The sequence below is a fragment of the Rattus norvegicus genome, chromosome X (genome assembly GCF_036323735.1).
Source record: "Rattus norvegicus strain BN/NHsdMcwi chromosome X, GRCr8, whole genome shotgun sequence".
Classification (NCBI taxonomy): domain Eukaryota; kingdom Metazoa; phylum Chordata; class Mammalia; order Rodentia; family Muridae; genus Rattus; species Rattus norvegicus.
In genome coordinates, this window is record NC_086039.1 from 11,849,073 (window position 1) to 11,868,883 (window position 19,811).

A 19,811-nucleotide genomic window follows, 5' to 3' on the forward strand; every position below is an offset into this window, starting at 1 on the left:
AGCCTAGGCCAAGTATGGAAGAAACACTGGCTACTATGAAGCAAGCACTACACCAGAACTGTCAGCCTCCTGTGGGCCTTACTTTAAGTTCTTTTTTTAATTATTATTCAAAGTGATTTTATTGCTCGTATACACAACAGCATTTATACCACTAGAGCAGAGACTGTGGACGACTCATTATTTCCAATTGGGTGGGAGCACACGCTTAGTCTTTCAGTAACGAGCCAACTGATGAATCCTGCTCTCTCTCTCGGAGTCAAATGGAATTTAGCATCGTTATCCTTTCTGCTCCTCTCAAGATGCTTGCAGACAGCAACTGCTTTTGTAATCGGATAATAGAGATCCTCAGGGGGATCAGGGGCAAAGCTTTGGACATAAGGATTCTCAAGATTTTATTACCAGTCACAAAACAGACCTATCTGGGAGTCATGTCTTTCTTGGCCAGTTTGTAAATCCGTTCCTTCATATCAACTTCACCCACCTGGGGATCCTACACAGTGATAGGGGCAGTGCTACTAACTGGGACAGGACCTTCCTGGGAGTGTACAGATACCCATCCATGATGGTGAAGGCTTGACAGCAAAGGCAAAGAGTGTGTGTGTGTGTGTGTGTGTGTGTGTGTGTGTGTGTGTGTGTGTGTGTGTGTGTGTGTGGGGCCATACCAAAAGTACAGAGTTTTATCTGAGCACCTTCCTTACAATATAGCCATGAAAGTTCTGTGCCTGCATGCCACTCAGGAAATCATCCTAAAGCTAGAACTGTGGTTCTTACTTCACTGTGGTCTCTTTTCCTTGTGTAAAACAGGAATAACAGAGGCACTAGCCTTGCAATATTAGCTGAGGTTAAGTGGAAGCATTTACATTAAGATCTTTCACTATTAAGTGCTCAATAAAAGAAGCAGTCATCATTGTTCCTAGTGGAACAGGTTGAATATCTCTTATCTGAAATGCTTGGGAACTGAAGGGTTTTATATTTGAGGACTTCTTTTCCAAATTTAAATATTTGAGTACACATAGGGATATTTTGGGCTTAGAAGCAAAGTCTAAACACAAACAGTTATGGTCCATATATTACAGTCCACACAGCCTGAAAACAATTTTGTGCAACATTTTAGTGTGCCTGGAATTTGACTGCAACCCCTCATGTGACGTAATCTGTGGAATTTTCCACTTGTAGAGTCAGTTCAGTATTTTAGAGGTTTCAGATTTGTGGGTATTTCAGATGTTGGAACATTTCTGATTTTAAAGTTTTCAAATTTGTGATTTTTCTTTTATTAAAATGGATTTTTCCTTACATAATATATCCATAAAATTTCCCCTCCCTTTACCCCATCCAGTTTCTCCCTACCCTTTCTCCCATCCAGATCCACCCCATTTCTGTTTTTCATTAGAAAACACATTCCTATGTGATAATACTCCATATACATAGATATATGCAAAAATAACACATCAAAATAGACAAACCAACAGAAAAAGAGCCCAGGAGAAGGTATAGGACATAGACCCATTCATTTGCACACTCAGGAATGTCATTGAAACAACTTAACTGGGCCATAATGTATACAGAAAGCACCTGTAGGGTAAAAAGAAAAAAGAAAGACGGGAAGAGGAGGAAGAGGAGGAGTAGAAGATATATAATTAAAAAAATAAAAATAGTAAGGTACAATTTTAAAGGGAGGAGGAGGAAAATCCCTGACATAGCATCGTGAGACAAGGAGCCTCCAAAGATGTCACTGCGTGTGTTTTCTGTCGGCAGTGAACGGCTGGCCACGCAGCCTACACTTAACAGTAGTTTGTTTCCCCAGTGACTCTGTCTCCCTTGGAAGCAACTACGTTTTCATTTGTGAGTGGTTACGAGTTGGAGATAGCTTCTAAATTAAAGATTGGAGCATATACTCACTTCTCCTTTCTGTCTAGAACCCCTTCTGGTGCAGACCCATGCAGGTTTTATGCATGCTGCCTCAGTCTCTATGAATGCATGTGCGCATTGATCCTGTTGATTTAGAAGGCCTGTTTCCTTGGTGTCCTCCATCACCTTCTGGCTCTTAACTCTTTCAGCACCCTCTTCCACCAGTCCCCTGGTCTCTGAGGGAAGAGATTTGATAGAGACATCCCATTTATAACTGGGTTTCAAGGTTTCTCTATGTAATGTCTGCCCATGGGTCCTTGTCATTGTTTTTAATGTATTGCAGATGGAACCCTCTCTGATGGCTGAATAAGGCACTGACCAATGAGTCTAGCAGCATATCAGTAGGAGTCATTTTATTGCTACTTTTTCTTTAGAGAACAGTAGCATTTGGTTTTCCCCTGGGTCCCTGGGCTGTCTAGTCTCAGGTTTTGTCACCCAAGCAGTGTTGGATATGGGTTCCGTCTCATGGAGTAAGCAACTAGAATGACTGCTATTACTCAAAAGTTTATACCACATAGAATAGTAATATGAAACCCACAGAGCATGTGAGAAGGCCTGAATTAGGCCCAAGAATGTCTCCTAGGCACCAGCTAAAAGTCTTCAAGACAGTATACTGACATACAGTTCTTAGAGATTAGCCGAGTCAAAGCCCTGAGTACCATGTATAACACTAAGAACAAAACCTTCTAAAAGGAACTATACTGACATAAAAGCTAGAGGACTGTACTTGACACAATAAGGCCAGGTTAAAAATCAAGTCTCCAGGTTCAGGAATTGGGAGATGTTTGCTGCTCTAAGTAAAAGTTGATAATGCAGAGCACGTCCAATACAGAGGTCAATGCTAGCAGCAAACCACTGAACTGAGAATAGGACCCCCTTAGGGGCAATTAGAGGAAGAATTGAAAGAGCTGAAGGGACTTGCAACCCCATATGAACAACAATGCCAACCAACCAGAGCTCCCAGGGACTAAACCACTACCCAAAGACTATACATGGACTGACCCAGGGCTCCAACTGCATATGTAGCAGAGAATAGCCTTGTTGGGGCACCAGTGGAAGGGGAAGCCCTTGGTCCTGCCAAGGTTAGGCCCCCAGTGCAGTGGATTATGCAGGGGGAGTAAGGAGGATGGATAGGGGGAATACCCGTAGGAGGAAGGGGGAGGGAATGGAGGCGTATGGACAGAAAACCGGGAAGGGGAATAACCTTTGAAATGTAAGTAAAGAAATATATAATAAAAAATTTAGAAAAAAAATTAAGAACATGCAAACATCTGTAGGCAGCTGTTAAAAGCATAGATGTGAGGGAACTAGGAAAAGAGGAAGTTTCAAGCAACAGTTCTAGGTCCAGAGAAGTAAGTTTCATTTGCCTTCTGTTTTTCTAGTTTTTGAAATTAAACACCAATTAAATCAAAACACACACAAACACACACACACGTGCACACGCATACACACACACACACACACACACACACAAATATGTTATGGAACAGCATACTAAATATAAATTTTAAATATAAAAGATGTGTGTGCACCATATTTATGATGCATGTGCATGAATGTGAAGGTGCACATACTCACATAGAAACATGAAATCAGAAGAAGATTGTGATGGTTTATATATGCTTGGCCCAGGCAGTGGCACTGTTGGGAGGCGTGGCCTTGTTGGAGTAGGTGTGGCCTTGTGGGTGTGAGCTTTAATACTCTTGATCCTAGCTGCCTGGGAGCCAATATTCTGCTAGCAGCCTTCAGATGAAGATGTAGAACTTTCAGCTCTTCTTGCACCATGCCTGACTGGATGCTGCCATGTTCCCTCCTTGATGATAATTGAACCTCTGAACCTGTAATCCAGCCCCAATTAAATATTGTCCTTTATAAGAAAAAAAAAGAAAATGTCAAGGAACAAATGAATTAATAAAAGGAAAATTAACAGTAATCTAAAAAAAGTTGGTAGTGCATTTATTAATTTTGTAAATAACAATACTACACATATTTGAAAGTGTTGGAGGTAGTATCAGCAAAAGTCTTTGGCTAGGAAAAAAGTCAGTGCAGACAGGGTAGAATGACAGCAGAATCAACCTAGGAAGCCTTGAATTAAGATTGCTATTATTTAAATAGCCTTGAGATTTTTCTTACTGTTATTATTATTCATCTAAGTTCTTTAAATTTTAGCTACTAATATTTTGACATCAGAGATAACTGTCTTTTACATTATACTTCTATTTGTGTGTGTGCGAGTGTGTGTGCATACCTGTGTATATACCTCTGTGTGTACATGTGTGAAGGTCAGAGAACAACTTCTGGGAACCTGTTTTCTCCTTCTACCATTGAGGGTTCTAGGGATTGAACTCAGGTCATTAGGCTTGATGGTAGTAAGCACTTTTACCCACTGAGCCATTGTACTAGCCCACTAGACAGTTGGTAGTAGCAGTGGTGTTTGTTGTTACTTTGATTTTTGAGACAGAGTCCCTCTGTTATGTAGCCTTCGCTGTCCTAGAACTCACTGTTTAGACCAGGCTGGTCTCAAACTCACAGAGATCCACCTGCTTCTACTTCCAGAGTGCTGAGATTAAAGATGTACACTACCATGCCCAGAATCAACAAATGTATTTTTTTTAACTTTTAAAAACTATATTCTTTGGTGGGGGGTTATGGGATTGCACACATGTGGATTTTAGCAGACAACCTTTGAGAGTTGGTTCTCTCCTTCCACCCACCCGGGAATCAAGTTCGTGTTAACAGGTTTAGCTAAATGTGTCTTTATATACTGAACCATCTTTCAGCCCTGGTGTCTTTGAATATTGTTTTATTTTGCTAAGAACACAGAATGGTATTTACTGTCATCAAAAATATATGCCTGTTATCTACAGATGTAATGTTATAAGATTTATTCATCTTGTAATATATTTAAATACTTATAATTCATTCTTTTTTTTATTCGGAGCTGGGGACCAAACCCAGGGCCTTGCGCTTGCTAGGCAAGCGCTCTACCACTGAGCTAAATCCCCAACCCCCAAAGGACTTCAATGTCTCCCCGTCGGGGAATTGAACCCCGGTCTCCTGCGTGACAGGCGGGGATACTCACCACTATACTAACGAGGATGACTTATAATTCATTCTTGTTTTGGATTTTTGTAGTAGATGGCATTCATTTTGATGAGATTTTCTTTTTATATTTTATATATGCAGTATTTCATTTCTTTTCATAGACTAGTCTGGGAGGCTAATCGCTACACTATTTCAGTAAGGAGGGCATTGTGGTATACCCTTTAATTCTAATACTTGAGAGACAGCACAGACCTAACTCTCTGATTGCAAAGACAAGTAGATATCTACAAGTTAAAAGCCAGCCTGGTCTACATGGTAAGTTCCAGGCCAGCCAGGGATACATAGTAAGACCCTGCATAGATATATTTCTATAAGAAAGTACCTTTTTTTTTTCATTCCAAATTTTAGTTAGCAATCACTAGAGATGGAAATATATATATATGTATATTCTCCAAGTATTTGGTCAAACATCATATCACTGGTGCCCTAAAATGTTAATAAAATATTTAAGTAGCATTTTACCATTCTGCTCAAACTATTTGTTCGGTCTTCAATTCAGTAGTACTTTCTTAATTAATGACATCATGTGAAAATGGCCCCTCCTCTATTTTCACTTTCTCTTGCCTCATTGGCCTAAATATTTACAAGTCATAAAGATTTATCTCACATCTAGCTATAATTTGAAGAATGTTTACAGTCAGTATTTCACCTCTGGACTAGCGCTGGTGTGTAGTTAAAAAAAAAAAAAAGAGGTAGGGAACAAAACCATCCCCAAAATCTCAGGCTGTTTTAGAGAAGTTGGGAAATAGAAGCCATCAGACTGACAGGTCTTTTTTTAACGTCTTTTCAAAGCAGGCCAGCCACTGACTGCAAGCCATTTCATTCGAGGTAGAACTAGTATGTAACTTGCACTTCTAAACTGAAGTGTATTTTCTCTGATGAATTAAATTAATGTTCTTTATCAAGTTGATGTTTGAGTCTTTCAGGTTTGGGGGGTTGTAAATATATTTAGATCATTTTCAGTCTTCTCACAACTCCTTGAATTTGCAAAGCTCAAAGAGACCACGTTTCTGTCCTTGAGTCCCGGCTGAAGTCCCCAACGCTGATTCTGTTAATAAGATGATTAGAAACTTCCATGGGAACACTCCTTCATAGGAGTTGTGTTTGCCCTTTCCCAAGGTCTAGGCTTCTGTGAAAATTCTTTCAGACTCCTCTTGGCCAGAATCTGTTCTTTCCTTTTATTCCACATTCCCGTTAGTGATCGTTGCTTCTGTCCGGAGGGAAACACTGGGGTTGCTGCTATACTGACAAATGTTAATTGCTAAGGATAGAATTTTGGTTCCTCTCTATAAAAGCATTTACTTTAAAAGATGTGCACAAAACCCATATTCTGAATGATGAACAATTGCAAAGAAAACCTGCCGATATCATCTCCCTGACTTTTTAAGAAGAAAAATATCATTTGCTGAAATAATAAACAGCTATAAACTGTAGCAAAGCAGGATGTGTATTGACTGGATTTTCTTCTTTGCTTTTTAGCTGTATGACAAAATTAACACAAAGTCTTCGCCACAAATCAGGAATCCTCCAAGCGATGCAGTACAGAGAGCCAAAGAGGTAAGTGACACTTGTCTCGAAGTACTTAACATTGCCACATTTGCTACCTTTGCTGAAGATGTCTGCATGTTAAGGGGCACACTGTTTAGGATGACAGTTTGACACATACTCAGATTCTGATTGCTAAGTTTATCACTGAACACCGATGTGGAAGAAAAACTCTCAGCAGCAGGAGTACCTCGGTTTCTCCTGCTTCTGCTGTGCGGATGAACATATTAGTTGTTTGGGAGAGTAGGGGTGTCTTTTTTAATATTATTTTACTGTACCTGGTAGAAACAGATATGCTTTAAACTTTTGAGTTGTGTTTTTTAATGTGGTATTAAATGGAGGTTAATTGACTTTCCAGAACAATTGAATATACTGAGTTTAGAGAAGTCATTTTATGTATGATCAAAATATAAAAGTATCTCCCATAGCTTTTTTCATACTTGCTTATTATTATGGCATTGCAGAGAGCTTGGAAAACAAAGTTCACCCAGAATCCTATCATTGTTCATTTGCACGTAGGATTTGATTTATTCCCAATCAAAATATGTCGGTTTGGGCCTAGTATTGTGTAATAAGCATTTTACACCTCTACTTGGTCTTTATAACTATAGCACAATAACTAATTTTGTCCTATTACTAAAATGATATAGAAACTACCCCCATTAGTAAGTGCCTTATTCTTTTTACTATTTGATCTTTTAAAGTTTTTATGCAAATAAACATTTCCTTTTAAAAATATTTTTATAAAGTGTGATTACTAAATGTATTGAAGACATAATACAATCCCTTTCCTAGTAGATTTTGTTCTGGGTTTTGTTTTGTTGAGATACAATCTCACCATGTACCCAGTGTTGGGATGACAGGTGTGTACCACCCCATCCAGCTTCTTAGCAGAGGTTAAACATGATTTTTACTAAAATATATATTGTATATGCTCATATACTCACTGATAAATTATACCAATACTGGCTGCCAGACCTGCTGTCTCGGTGAGTCTAGGGTAAGAGAAGTCTTGTCTTAGTTTGCTCAGCAAGCATTCTTTGAAAGGAATTACACTGTCAGGCAGGAATCACGAGTCACTGCCCAGTTTTGACAATACCTAAATAGACAGAATCAGAAATACTCTGGGGACAATCCTTTGTCCTAACTTGACAGTTGAAGAATTTCCCCTAGCTTAGGTCGTACCTCTATACTTAAGATCATGGGCCATGAAAGTAGCAAGGGAAAGGAGAGATTTTGTGTTTTTCCCCTCATTGTTTCCTGGAAGAGAAGCTGAAAATACACCAAAGAAAACTATGTTAATATCATTAAGCAATATAAATTAGCAACGTAGCCAGCAGTCAGAAGTGTTTGTTTTGTTGTTGGGTTTGGTTTGATGTGTGTGTGCGTGTGTGTGTGTGTGTGTGTGTGTGTGTGTGTGTGTGTGTGTGTGTGTGGTATGTGCGAGCCCATGTGTGTTTCACTCATTCACTCCTTGTGTGTGTTTTGTGTGTTCATTTGTTCCTTCACCCACTCTTTCCTGTGCTGAAGTAGCAGAGTATATTACATGGTAGGATGCTGAAATCTGGGACTCAGAGTGAGCCCCTCTCTGAAGCTCTTGAAGGTTGAGTTGGAAGAGTCCTACTGGTTGAGGAGCTATGTGCCCCTTAGGACCAGTGGTGCTGAGGCAATCCTAGATAGTCTGTGTGATTAGAATTCAGTTGAGTGCAGTGTAGAGGTCTCTGTGTGCCATCTGCAGTAAGAGCAGTGACAGGTGCCTGCTCAGAAAAACAGAGGCCTCACTCCCAGAGGCTGGTAGACAAACTCCATTCTTGGATGGAAGGGAGAAGCCTTAAGAACTATGTACTTGCATATAAAAGAGACACGTGCTCCACTATGTTCATCGCAGCCTTATTTATAATAGCCAGAAGCTGGAAAGAACCCAGATGCCCTTCAACAGAGGAATGGATACAGAAAATGTGGTACATCTACACAATGGAATATTACTCAGCTATCAAAAACAACGAGTTTATGAAATTCGTAGGCAAATGGTTGGAACTGGAAAATATCATCCTGAGTGAGCTAACCCAATCACAGAAAGACATACATGGTATGCACTCATTGATAAGTGGCTATTAGCCCAAATGCTTGAATTACCCTAGATCCCTAGAACAAATGAAACTCAAGACGGATGATCAAAATGTGAATGCTTCACTCCTTCTTTAAATGAGGAAAAAGAATACCCTTGGCAGGGAAGGGAGAGGCAAAGATTAAAACAGAGACTGAAGGAACACCCATTCAGAGCCTGCCCCACATGTGGCCCATACATATACAGCCACCCAATTAGACAAGATGGATGAAGCAAAGAAGTGCAGACCGACAGGAGCCGGATGTAGATCGCTCCTGAGAGACACAGCCAGAATACAGCAAATATAGAGGCGAATGCCAGCAGCAAACCACTGAACTGAGAATAGGTCCCCTATTGAAGGAATCAGAGAAAGAACTGGAAGAGCTTGAAGGGGCTCGAGACCCCAAAAGTACAACAATGCCAAGCAACCAGAGCTTCCAGGGACTAAGCCACTACCTAAAGACTATACATGGACTGACCCTGGACTCTGACCCCATAGGTAGCAATGAATATCCTAGTAAGAGCACCAGTGGAAGGGGAAGCCCTGGGTCCTGCTAAGACTGAACCCCCAGTGAACTAGTCTATGGGGGGAGGGCGGCAATGGGGGGAGGGTTTGGAGGGGAACACCCATAAGGAAGGGGAGGGGGGAGGGGGATGTTTGCCCGGAAACCGGGAAAGGGAATAACACTCGAAATGTATATAAGAAATACTCAAGTTAATAAAAAAAAAAAAAAAAAAAAAAAGAACTATGTACTTGCAAGCAGCATTTCCACCAGTGCAGAGAGAGCGTTAATGCCTAATTAGTCAGGAGAGTTTGCTGCTGAAGGTGTTTAAGGTTTTAAATTTGGTCTTGGGTTCACTGGACTTTCCTGAAAGGAGCATGTGGTTGAAGCATGCTTTTCTCTGTGTTGGAAGACAAGCGTGGAGAACAGCATTACTCCCGCCAGGCTACAAGGAAAATCACTTAAGTGCATTCTTAGTTAATTATTCTAGTTAATTAGCACTCTTTTGTATATTGTTTTCATTGAACTGGTGTCATCTTTTAAGGAACTAGCAGTGCTGGTAAATTTTAAAGGGCAAGTATGTGTTACAAACTTCCCATTTTGTTTTTTAGGTTTTTTGTTACCTTTGGGTCATAGTTGGGTAAAGCAGGTAAACTATTATTATCCAAATATTTCATTTTATTATCAGTATTCTCATATTTTAATAGCTTTTTAGCTCAATAAATGTTTTGAAAGTAATTGCCGTTCCTGTTCCCAAAACACATTCATGGTTTTTAATTTAAAGGAGTCCCGTACTTTGTGAAGCTCATTTTGCATTAATGTGTATCTTATTCGTTTTTCTAGGTATTGGAAGAAATTTCATGTTACCCTGAGAATAATGACGCGAAGGAACTAAAGCGTATTTTAACACAACCTCATTTCATGGTAAGTAGCATATGACTAGATGGAAAACATCGTTTCACAAGACGTTTTTAATAACCGTCCTAAAATATTGCTAGTGTCATCAAATGTATGTTTATCCTTGTACAGTCATGTCATCTGCTGGTGTGCATTTTGAAGAATATGTCATTAGGCAGTTTGTCATTGTACGCCCATCATAGAGTGTCCTTATAAGAGCCTAGGTGATAGAAGATACTAGTGTACACCAGGCTACACAGTGTGTACGGCATAGTCTTGGGACATGCTTAGATTCACACACAGAGCCATATGAAATTTAACAAGCACTAGAGAAGTGATAAAATCAAGACACCATAACACAAGCTTGCACAGCTGGTGCCTGGATACCACAACATACATTTTTACAGGAAATAATGTTGTTCTTTATTTTCATTTTGCTTTTAGTTTTGGTTTTGATTTGATTTATTTTTTATGTAGGATCTCACTAGGTCGCCCAGACTAGCCTCACATTCAGGATCCTACCTTGAACTCCTAACTACTAAGATGATAAGCATGTGCCACCATGATAAACTTTTCCTAAGTAAAGGGGTGGGGGCACACAGCAAAATAATGATTTTAAAAAGTACTAAATACTAAACCAGTAACATCACAGCTCTCAAGTCCAATGGGCCATAGATAACTGTATGTGTTATGCTTTCATCTGAACTAACTGCTGTAGTTTCTTTGTGCCAGCATCACCACCAAAACCATGTAACTAGTGCCATAAACTCACTAGGCCCCAGGAATTTTTTGCTTTCAATATAATCCTGTTTATGTACAATGTCTCATTGACTGAAATGTCATTTTGTACTTCATGACTATAATGTCAAACTAAGATTGGAACTCCAGGTAATAACAAATAGCTTTATTGCATTATTCTTCTTGACCTTATATCACAGTTGTAAACATGCCACATGTGAAGTGGCTCATCAAGGACCATGTACACCTCACATAATCATCTACTTCCGTATGTTCTCACATCACTCACTGGAACTCTATGCCGCCTAAATGACAAAGAGCTGAAATTGAAGGCAATTTATTTTCATGAAAAGCTGTCTTCGGTTTTTGCATTATATTTATTTAGGGGGCACATGTGCCACAACGCATACATGGAGATCAGAGAACAAGTTGAAGGAGTCTTCCTTCCACCATGTGGCTTCAGGACTTAAACTCAAGGTGTCTGTGTTTTAGACAATGCAGAAGTCCTATACTTTTTTGTTATTGATTTCTATAAAAATGGGAATAGCACTTAAATTTAGCCAATTGTTAGAAACTTGAAATAGCTAAGAAACTTTTTTGTAGAAAAATTGCTATCTACTTATCTGCAATTCAAAAGTAGAATTTCAGGGCTGACAAGACGGCTGTGTGTTGGAGAGTGCCCGCCGCTCCTCCAAAGGACCTAGGGTCACTTTTCAACACCCACGTCAGGTTCCTCATAACTCTTCTAACTCTAGCTCCAAGGGAGCCAACATCTTCTGGCCTCCATATACACACAGATGTACAGACACAGACACATAAATGAAAAGAGGACAGATTTTTTTCTTTAAAAAAAAAGCACAGTTATAGGTGAAAATCCTTGACTAATATAATATGGAATATACAAAGAGTTGAATATCCAGCTAACTTCCCTCTGGGTGAAAATGTGACTTAAAAACTTGTTGTTCTTATTACAACTATTTATTTTAAATGTTAGTTTTAAAATCATAGCTACAATGAAACATATGTATCATATCAATGCCTGGGAGGTTTTAAGTCATACTATTTTGTTGTACGTGCAGTGCTTCTAAAACTTTACCATTGTCCTTCTTGGTAATTATCTGCAATTTTCTATTTCCCTTCCCAAATTTTTCTAAGTTTTAATGGCCAAACTCAAGCACATCTCTGGGAGTGTTTAACTCCATTCTATTTCTGAGCAAGCACACTTTTACAGATGAAATGTGTCAAGGCAGAGCTCAGTTCGAATCCCACCTTTGCTGTTAAAGTCATTCCTAATTACTGTAATACCCTGCCAGCCTCTATTCTCCACTTTCTATTCCTGTGGGTAGCATTCTAATAACACTGGCCTGCTGAAACAGGTCCTTTCCCTGGAGGATGGCTCTGCACAGTTCTCCCATGTCTGCCCTAGTCTCAGCTTAGCTCTGTGAGCTTAGGATCTCATTTACTCATTGTTGTCCTCTGTATACCAGAGCAGGAAAATAAAAAGACTATGTCCTATCAATATCATCAAATCTGAGCAATCACAACTGCTATCAGTGGTGGGTTCATCCACTCGCAGGAGATAATTACCCGTGGTACTATTTTGTTCACTGATTTTACATATGTGGGGGCCATGTTTCTCCACATTATAATTCATTCCTCTTCAGATATCACATCTTCTATGGGATAAATGTGGTTAAACTCTTAATTCTGATGGGCCTGAGGTTAAACTCCTTCCTCACTGCTGTGAAATAGCTCTGTGAACTTCAAACCCAAACTCTTTTAGTTGAAATAAGAACTAAATAGATTTGTCTACTGTACTTAGCCTGGTTCTGCCTGATATATGCTTAGTGCTTAGTGTTAACTAATGAGGATTATTACTTACCCCACAGTGTGTCCTCTGCCTGTGCACAGAGCTTATATTGTAAGCTCTAGTAAAACGCTGAGCATATTTGGCCCATTTGCAAGTAGGTTCTCCTCGGCACCCACTGCTCTGTGCAGTGTGTTCTCCATATTTTAGAACAGACTATGAACTGCTGTATAACCTGGGCTACTTCCAAGAAATTATATAGGAATATTTCAGATTATTAAATCTTTTAGGGGGTTGGGGATTTAGCTCAGTGGTAGAGCGCTTGCCTAGGAAGCGTTAGGCCCTGGGTTCAGTCCCCAGCTCCAAAAAAAAGAACCAAAAAAAAAATCTTTTAGACTTGATGAAGACTACATAAATAAGTTAGCCTATATCCAAATAAGACCTTTTTACAGGGTAAAGTTTTTTTCCAGGAAAAAAAATCATTAAAGCTCAGACACACCAGTGTCTCACAGCTTACCTACCTTCTAAGCCTTGTTTTATTTTGCATTTCTAAACTTAGAGAGAATAGTGTGTGTGTGTGTGTGTGTGTGTGTGTCCCTATCAGTAAACATTTTCAGAAATAATTCCTCAAATTCCTTGAAAACAGAGCTCATTACTTAAAAGACATCTTTATTCTTATCTCAAAATCTAAATGCCTACTATGTTCCAGGTACACTGCTGGCCACTGAGGATCTAGTCATGAATAGGAAAAGCACAGTCTTAGCCCTCATGGAATTTCCCACTTCAGTGAGGGTGCAGGATAGGAGTTTCTAATTAGAAACTGACTGAAGGGGTTGGGGATTTAGCTCAGTGGTAGAGCGCTTGACTAGCAAGTGCAAGGCCCTGGGTTCGGTCCCCAGCTCCGAAAAAAAGAAAAAAGAAAAAAAAAAAAAGAAACAGACTGAACACATCTGATAACATGATAATTTTATATAGTGACAGTAACTGTGAATAAGAGATTGTGGTCTAGAGGCAGTAGTACAAGTTTAAGCTATTTTTTATCCTCAGGGAAAGCCCTCTGACGAGTTAATTACGACTTGTTATCAGAAGAGCTGAGCCCCTAAACATCCAAGTGAGAGGAAGGGGCAGAAGGAAGTAGTGTAGGTTCGGGGAACAGAACTAAGTCTGTTAAAGATGGGATTAAGGAAAGGGGAAGAAAGAGCTACAGAAATGCTTACAGAGCTTGGCAGAGGCCAGACTAAGGAGGCTCTCCCAGATCATGGTAAAGAGTCTAGGGTTTTCTCCTGTTTGAAGTAGTAGTTCTACTCAGTGATTGATTGTGAACAAGAAAATATAACCAGATTCATGCTTTCAAGGTTGCTCCCGGACATAGTTACACATTCCTGTAATCACAGCACTTAATAGACTGAGAAAGAATTCCACTAAGCCTAAGTCCACCCTGAGGTATATAGTAAGTATCAAGCCAGCCAGTACTTCAGAGAAAAGCACTCTCTCAAAAGTGAGAGGGGGGGAAGATGCTGGAACTCACATGCTCTGAATGGACTGTAGAAGAAAGACCAATTAGAAGACACTGAGAAAAATGATGGGGGCTTGGAGGAAAACTGGGATGGTGGCAGATGGACAGGTTGGGATTTCATGTTAGAGATGGTAGGGAGCAACGGGACTTCTGGTGGGATGCAAAGTTGTGACTAGCCTTAGAAGGAAATTGCCCTGCGAGGTAGATACTTGTTTAAAGTCATCCACCTAGTATAAATATGGCTTCCCTAAGATTCAAGCCAGATCTGGCTGGCTCTTAAAATAGACTATTTGTAATGCAAATGAATTTCCATGTAAGCTTATATTAAACTTATTGATAATTCTTCTTTTAACACTCATCCCATTTACTATTCTGTAACATGTACCAAGGAAGCCAAGAACATTAGATCTCAGGGCCTCAATGCTCTGGGATTCCAGCTCAGGTCCCCTCTTTGTGACATATCATGCACACATACCCACACACACATTGACCCAGGCAGAAATCACATGCATGCACAAGTGGGTAGAGAACTGCTGGATGGAATGGGAGAAAGAGCTAAGCCAAGGATTGCCAGCACCTGCGTACTGGAGACCCAGATAACCCTTCTGTTGCAAGCTGAACAAGAGTAAAAACAGTAGCAGGTATAGGAAATGGGATGTTGTTCAGACGAAAGGTTGGCTAGATAAAGAGGGGAAGATGCAGGGGAATTTGGGGAAGCAGTCTCGAAGAGGGAGGTCTTTCTTTATTGGGAACACAGATGGGCAGAGGTTCTGAGTGCAGTAATGTTCTGAGGCAGAAGGAGTACGCCATCAAACATACATGCGGATAATGTCTCCTGAAAGAAATAAAATTCTAAAATATATATAAATATGTTTTTAAGTACTACAGTTTTCTGTCTTACACATTTGTTTGTTGTTTGTTTTTCTTACACATATTTTAATAATGACTTTAAAACCCCAGGCTTTTAAAAATATCAATAGCTATATAGTGATATTTGAAAAAATCTGGTACTTGTTCTAATGAAATTCTAGTTGTTTTTAACATATTTGTGATTAAATATTTAATTTTCTCAATTATCTGGACCTTTCTTTGATTTCTAATCATTATATCCAGAGGATTAACTTTCAGTTACTAACAGATACTTTTAAAAATATTTGCAATAACTTAAAGGAGAGAAAATGAAGGGGGCCAATGAGGTAGCCCAGCAGGTAAACTTGATGACCTGAGTTCAATCCCTGGAACCTACGTGGTGGAAGGAGAGAATCAGCTCTCCCAAGCCTGTCCTCTGATCTCCACACATGTGCCACGGCAAGCATATTCATGGGTTCAAACACACATGCACACACAGAAAGTAAACAAATATTAAAAAATCATGGGAGTGAAAAATAAGGATAAATTGAAGCTCTGTATTGAAGCTCAAGCCTGCTGCTCAGAATGCTAAGACAGGAAGGTTGCAAACTCTAGGCCAACCTGGGTACATAGCAGCACTGTGTCTGGAAACAAACTACCAGGTATTTCAGCCTAGTACCAATTGATCAATCATACCCTAGAGGCCATTTAAAGGAAAATGTCCAAACTTCAATTTTCTTATGTATACCTTATGTATTCTTTTTGAACCATTCTGCACATGTTCCCCCTTTCTCTTTATATGTAAATTAGAGCTGGAGAATTAATTTTACTTTGTGGCAGCAATCATTGACAGCAGGAAATTCTGGTTAATATCAAGTGTGACCTTATTTGGCAACGTAATTTAAACTTTTTGAAATTCAGTCTCATACTATTTTATGATTGAAGGCTTAATTCTCCTTATAAATAATACATTAAATGCAAGCACCTGTTTATATAACTTTAAAGGATTTATAGAAATCATCTACAAAAAAAAAAACAACATAAACATTTTACCCAATTCATAGGACATTGGGACTGACCTCATTCCCATGAAAAGCTTGCCTGTATTTAGCCATCAGAAAAAGCGTCATGAGTCATAAAAGACATCTCTCTACTTAGATGGTGGACCTGATCTTAACAGATAAACTTCTCTAGTTGACTCATTCCTGATTTGGCTTCTCTGTTCTAAGTCTTAGCTTCTTTGGTGGTTACAATTAAACAGAAAGGACTTGCCCATATGATCCAACCTCCACATTTGGTAGCTATAGTCTCCAGACCCCTTGTAGAGCTCTACTTTAAACCTATGCATTGACACATTGTCGGTGCCCTACAGCCACCTTCACCCAAATCTGCAGTTGAGAACAGTAGCTTGGGATTGTGGTGATATTGACCATTTCCCTCAGAAACAGAGTAAATAGATTACTCTGAGTACCTGCTGACAACAGGTCAGCACCATCTTCTTTCCTTCTGGTGTTGGTTGGTTGGTTGGTTGGTTGGTTGGTTGGTTGGTTTTGTTTTTTGAGACAGGGTTTCTCTGTGTAGCCCTGGAGATCCTGGAACTCACTCTATAGACCAAGCAGGCCTCAAACTCAGAGAGATCCACTGCCCTGCTTCCTTTCTGGTTTTCACACATCATTATCTTATTTTTGCCTTTATGTATGACTTTAAAGTAGCTAAGTTATAGCTCTGATAAGTCTTTTAGGATATTATTTCAGATGCCAAAATACTTTTTAATTATATTTCATTATATGTGCATATCTCATTACCACACATATTACAGATGAAAATGAGACTAAATTTAGACTTAGCATACACATACTCACCTCTATAAAGTTCTAAATAGACCAATAGTCAGTTGTAAATTCTCTTTGAACTAAAATTTCTTATGTTTATTACAAAGAGTTTGTAATGGGAACAGAAGGGTATCTCTTTTAAAGAAAAAAAAAGATTTACTATTGAAGTTCACCAAGATGACATACAGATGTCGATATAAAGAAACCATTTTTCTTTGCTAGTGCATTTTGCAAAATAAATAAGGAATCCTTTTCAAGTTAGGAGTAGTAGCTCGGTTGGTAGATTGCTTCCTTCCTTCCTAACACCACATGAGACAAATATGGTAGTATAATCCCATGATTCTGGAACTTGGGAGGTAGAAACAGGTAAAGTCATCCTTCCCTGGTGACTTCAAGGCCAATCTGGAAGACATGAGGCCATCTCTAAAACATGATCATAATTGTCAGATTTATCCAAAAGCCCCCCCCAAAAAAACCAAAAATGAACAAAACATTTCAAATGATTCCTTTTGGAGATAAAATGTCTCATCAGGCAAAAGCACTTTGCACCAAATCTAAGCGAGTTTGATCCCTGGGACTCACAAGGTAGAAGTAGAAAACTATTCTAACAGGTTGTCCCATGACCTCCACATGAACACCATGACAAATGTGTGCATTCACACACGTGCACATTCGCACAAACAGTAAATAAATACGTGTAAACAAATGGAAATTGTCGAATTTGAGTTCCATAATATGTGTGATATTTTTAAAATTTTATGTCTTAAGTATATTCATACAGTTGTCATTTTATTTCCTAAATCATGTTATAAATTATCTTCATCCTTTAGGCTATATAAAAATTGATTTCACTGTGTAATTGTCCATTCAGTTGCATGAACCTGAAGGTTATAGATCCTCCTTGATCTATGCTTCTCCCTCATTTCCATTACTACTATTAGTAGTAGGCAATACTTCATCTTTTTTATTCATATAAAGTACAGTAGTCATTTTGTAATATCTTTTAAATTTTTTATCAGTTTAAAGCCCCAGTGCAAATTTGTTAGCTCTTTTTATAATTGATTCTTTTCTGCTAAATTATTTAAAATTTCAGTATATCAGCCTTGATTTGAATATGTGTATTAAATACAGTTTTGTAGCCTAACACCAGATGATCCCTCTAACTGATTGACAGGCCCATGCATTCATTGATTTGCTCTGTCACTTATTCATTCTATTTTTAAAAAGAAATCCATCTATCATGATAATTTGCCAGAAAGAAATTGAGGTCTGATAGTTTAGAGGTGTACTTCATTTGCAGTCTCTTTAGATAAAAAAAAATACTTTTAAGATGTGGTTATACAAGTGCTTATGTAACAGATTTCTGCTAGAATGGTACCATAATATTTTCCATCTTTTATAAAAATGCCAGGCCTTACTTCAGACTCACGACGTAGTGGCACATGAAGTTTACAGTGATGAAGCATTAAGGGTCACACCTCCGCCGACTTCCCCGTATTTAAACGGTGATTCTCCAGAAAGTGCAAATGGAGACATGGACATGGAGAATGTGACCAGAGTTCGCCTGGTACAGTTTCAAAAGAACACAGATGAGCCAATGGTAAGTAAGAAGAGCTTCGAACTTTACCCTGTGCAGACTGCTACTCAAGGAGGGAGGGGAGAGGGAGGGACATGGGTGGTCCTAAAGAAATCAGTGTCCAGATTGTCGTCAGTTCTCCTACCCTTTTCACCAAGAAGTATTTTGCCTGAAATCAGGTCTTAGACATTCTGGCCATCACACCTCTCCTGTAACAATTACTTTTCTACTTTCCAAGAACAGGTACATTACTCCAGAATGTAAAAATATCTGTCATATAGCAAAAGAGAGGGAATTTGAAGTATTAGCATTGTTAAATAAATAAGTAAAACAGAAAAGTAATTCAGGAAATGTTCAGAGACCTGATTAATGTTGCTGAAATATGATTCCTTCCATTCACATTGACCTGCTTGTCCATTTTCCCATGCCGAGGCATACAGTTGAAAGAGAATCGATACTGTGTCTGCACTCATTCTCAGGAGCATCATAGATTGAGGTGATCGAGGAAGGGCTCTGAGTTAGTGAAAAGCTCTTTCTTAGTTTCCAAATGAAAAGAAGGCACTGCAGCAGGCTGACAGGCAGCATGGCGAGTGGTGAGAACTGAAAAACATGTTACAGTGTCTGGTCTGGTCTGCCTCTAGCACAAAGTTGTTGAATCATTTTTTATTGGATATTTTCTTTACTTGCATTTCAAATGTTACCCCCTTTCCCAATTTCCCCTCCAAAAACCTCCTATCCCATCCCCCCTCACACTGCTGCTATGAGGGTCCTTCCCCACTCACCCACCTACTCCAATCTCACCCCGTGGCTTTCCCCTACACTTGGGTATCAAGCCTTCACAGGACCAAAGGCCTTCTCTCCCATTGATGCCCAAAAAGGCCATCCTCTGCTACATATGCAGGTGGAGCCATAGATCTCTGGATGTGTACTGTTTGGTTGGTGGTTTAGTCCCTGGGAGCTCTGGGAGGGTCTGGTTGGTTGATATTGTTGTTTTTCCTATGGGGTTGAAAACCCCTTCAGCTCCTTCAGTCCTTTTTCTAACTCCTCCACTGGGGACCCTGTTTTCAGTCCAATGGTTGGTTAAGAGTATCTGACTCTATTTGTCATGCTCTGGCAGGGCCTGTCACGAGACAGCTATATCAGGCTTCTGTCAGCTTGCACTTCTTGGCATCCATAATATTGTCTGGGTTTGGTGACAGTATATAGGATGGATCCCTGGGTGGAGCCGTCTGTTGAATCATTTTAAGCATGGAGCTGGATTGGGTTTTCATTTTAGAACTAGCACTCTGGGAACTTACAGAGTTTAGGGATACTAGATACGAAAGCAGACCCTGCCATGGTGTAAGGAAGAAGTCATGGTACTCAGAACTGGCAGGATGTATATCAAGGTAAAGATTGGAAGAGCCAGACTTGGTGACCACACCTGTA

At 39.4% G+C, this 19,811-nt stretch overlaps 1 protein-coding gene and 1 non-coding gene across 19 annotated transcripts in view; one reads left to right on the forward strand and one right to left on the reverse strand.

Annotated features, from left to right (window-relative positions):
• Positions 1-19,811, forward strand: part of Cask (calcium/calmodulin dependent serine protein kinase) — a 343,504-nt gene that overhangs the window by 276,745 nt on the left and 46,948 nt on the right. For all 18 annotated transcript variants that reach the window (XM_063279864.1, XM_039099558.2, XM_039099563.2 and 15 more), the window contains 3 exon segments: positions 6,493-6,570; positions 10,012-10,092; positions 18,219-18,407. In XM_063279864.1, coding sequence (XP_063135934.1) covers positions 6,493-6,570; positions 10,012-10,092; positions 18,219-18,407 — 348 coding nt within the window.
• On the reverse strand, positions 4,936-5,007 carry Trnad-guc13 (transfer RNA aspartic acid (anticodon GUC) 13). The gene has a single exon. It is a non-coding gene; the product is annotated as a tRNA-Asp (tRNA).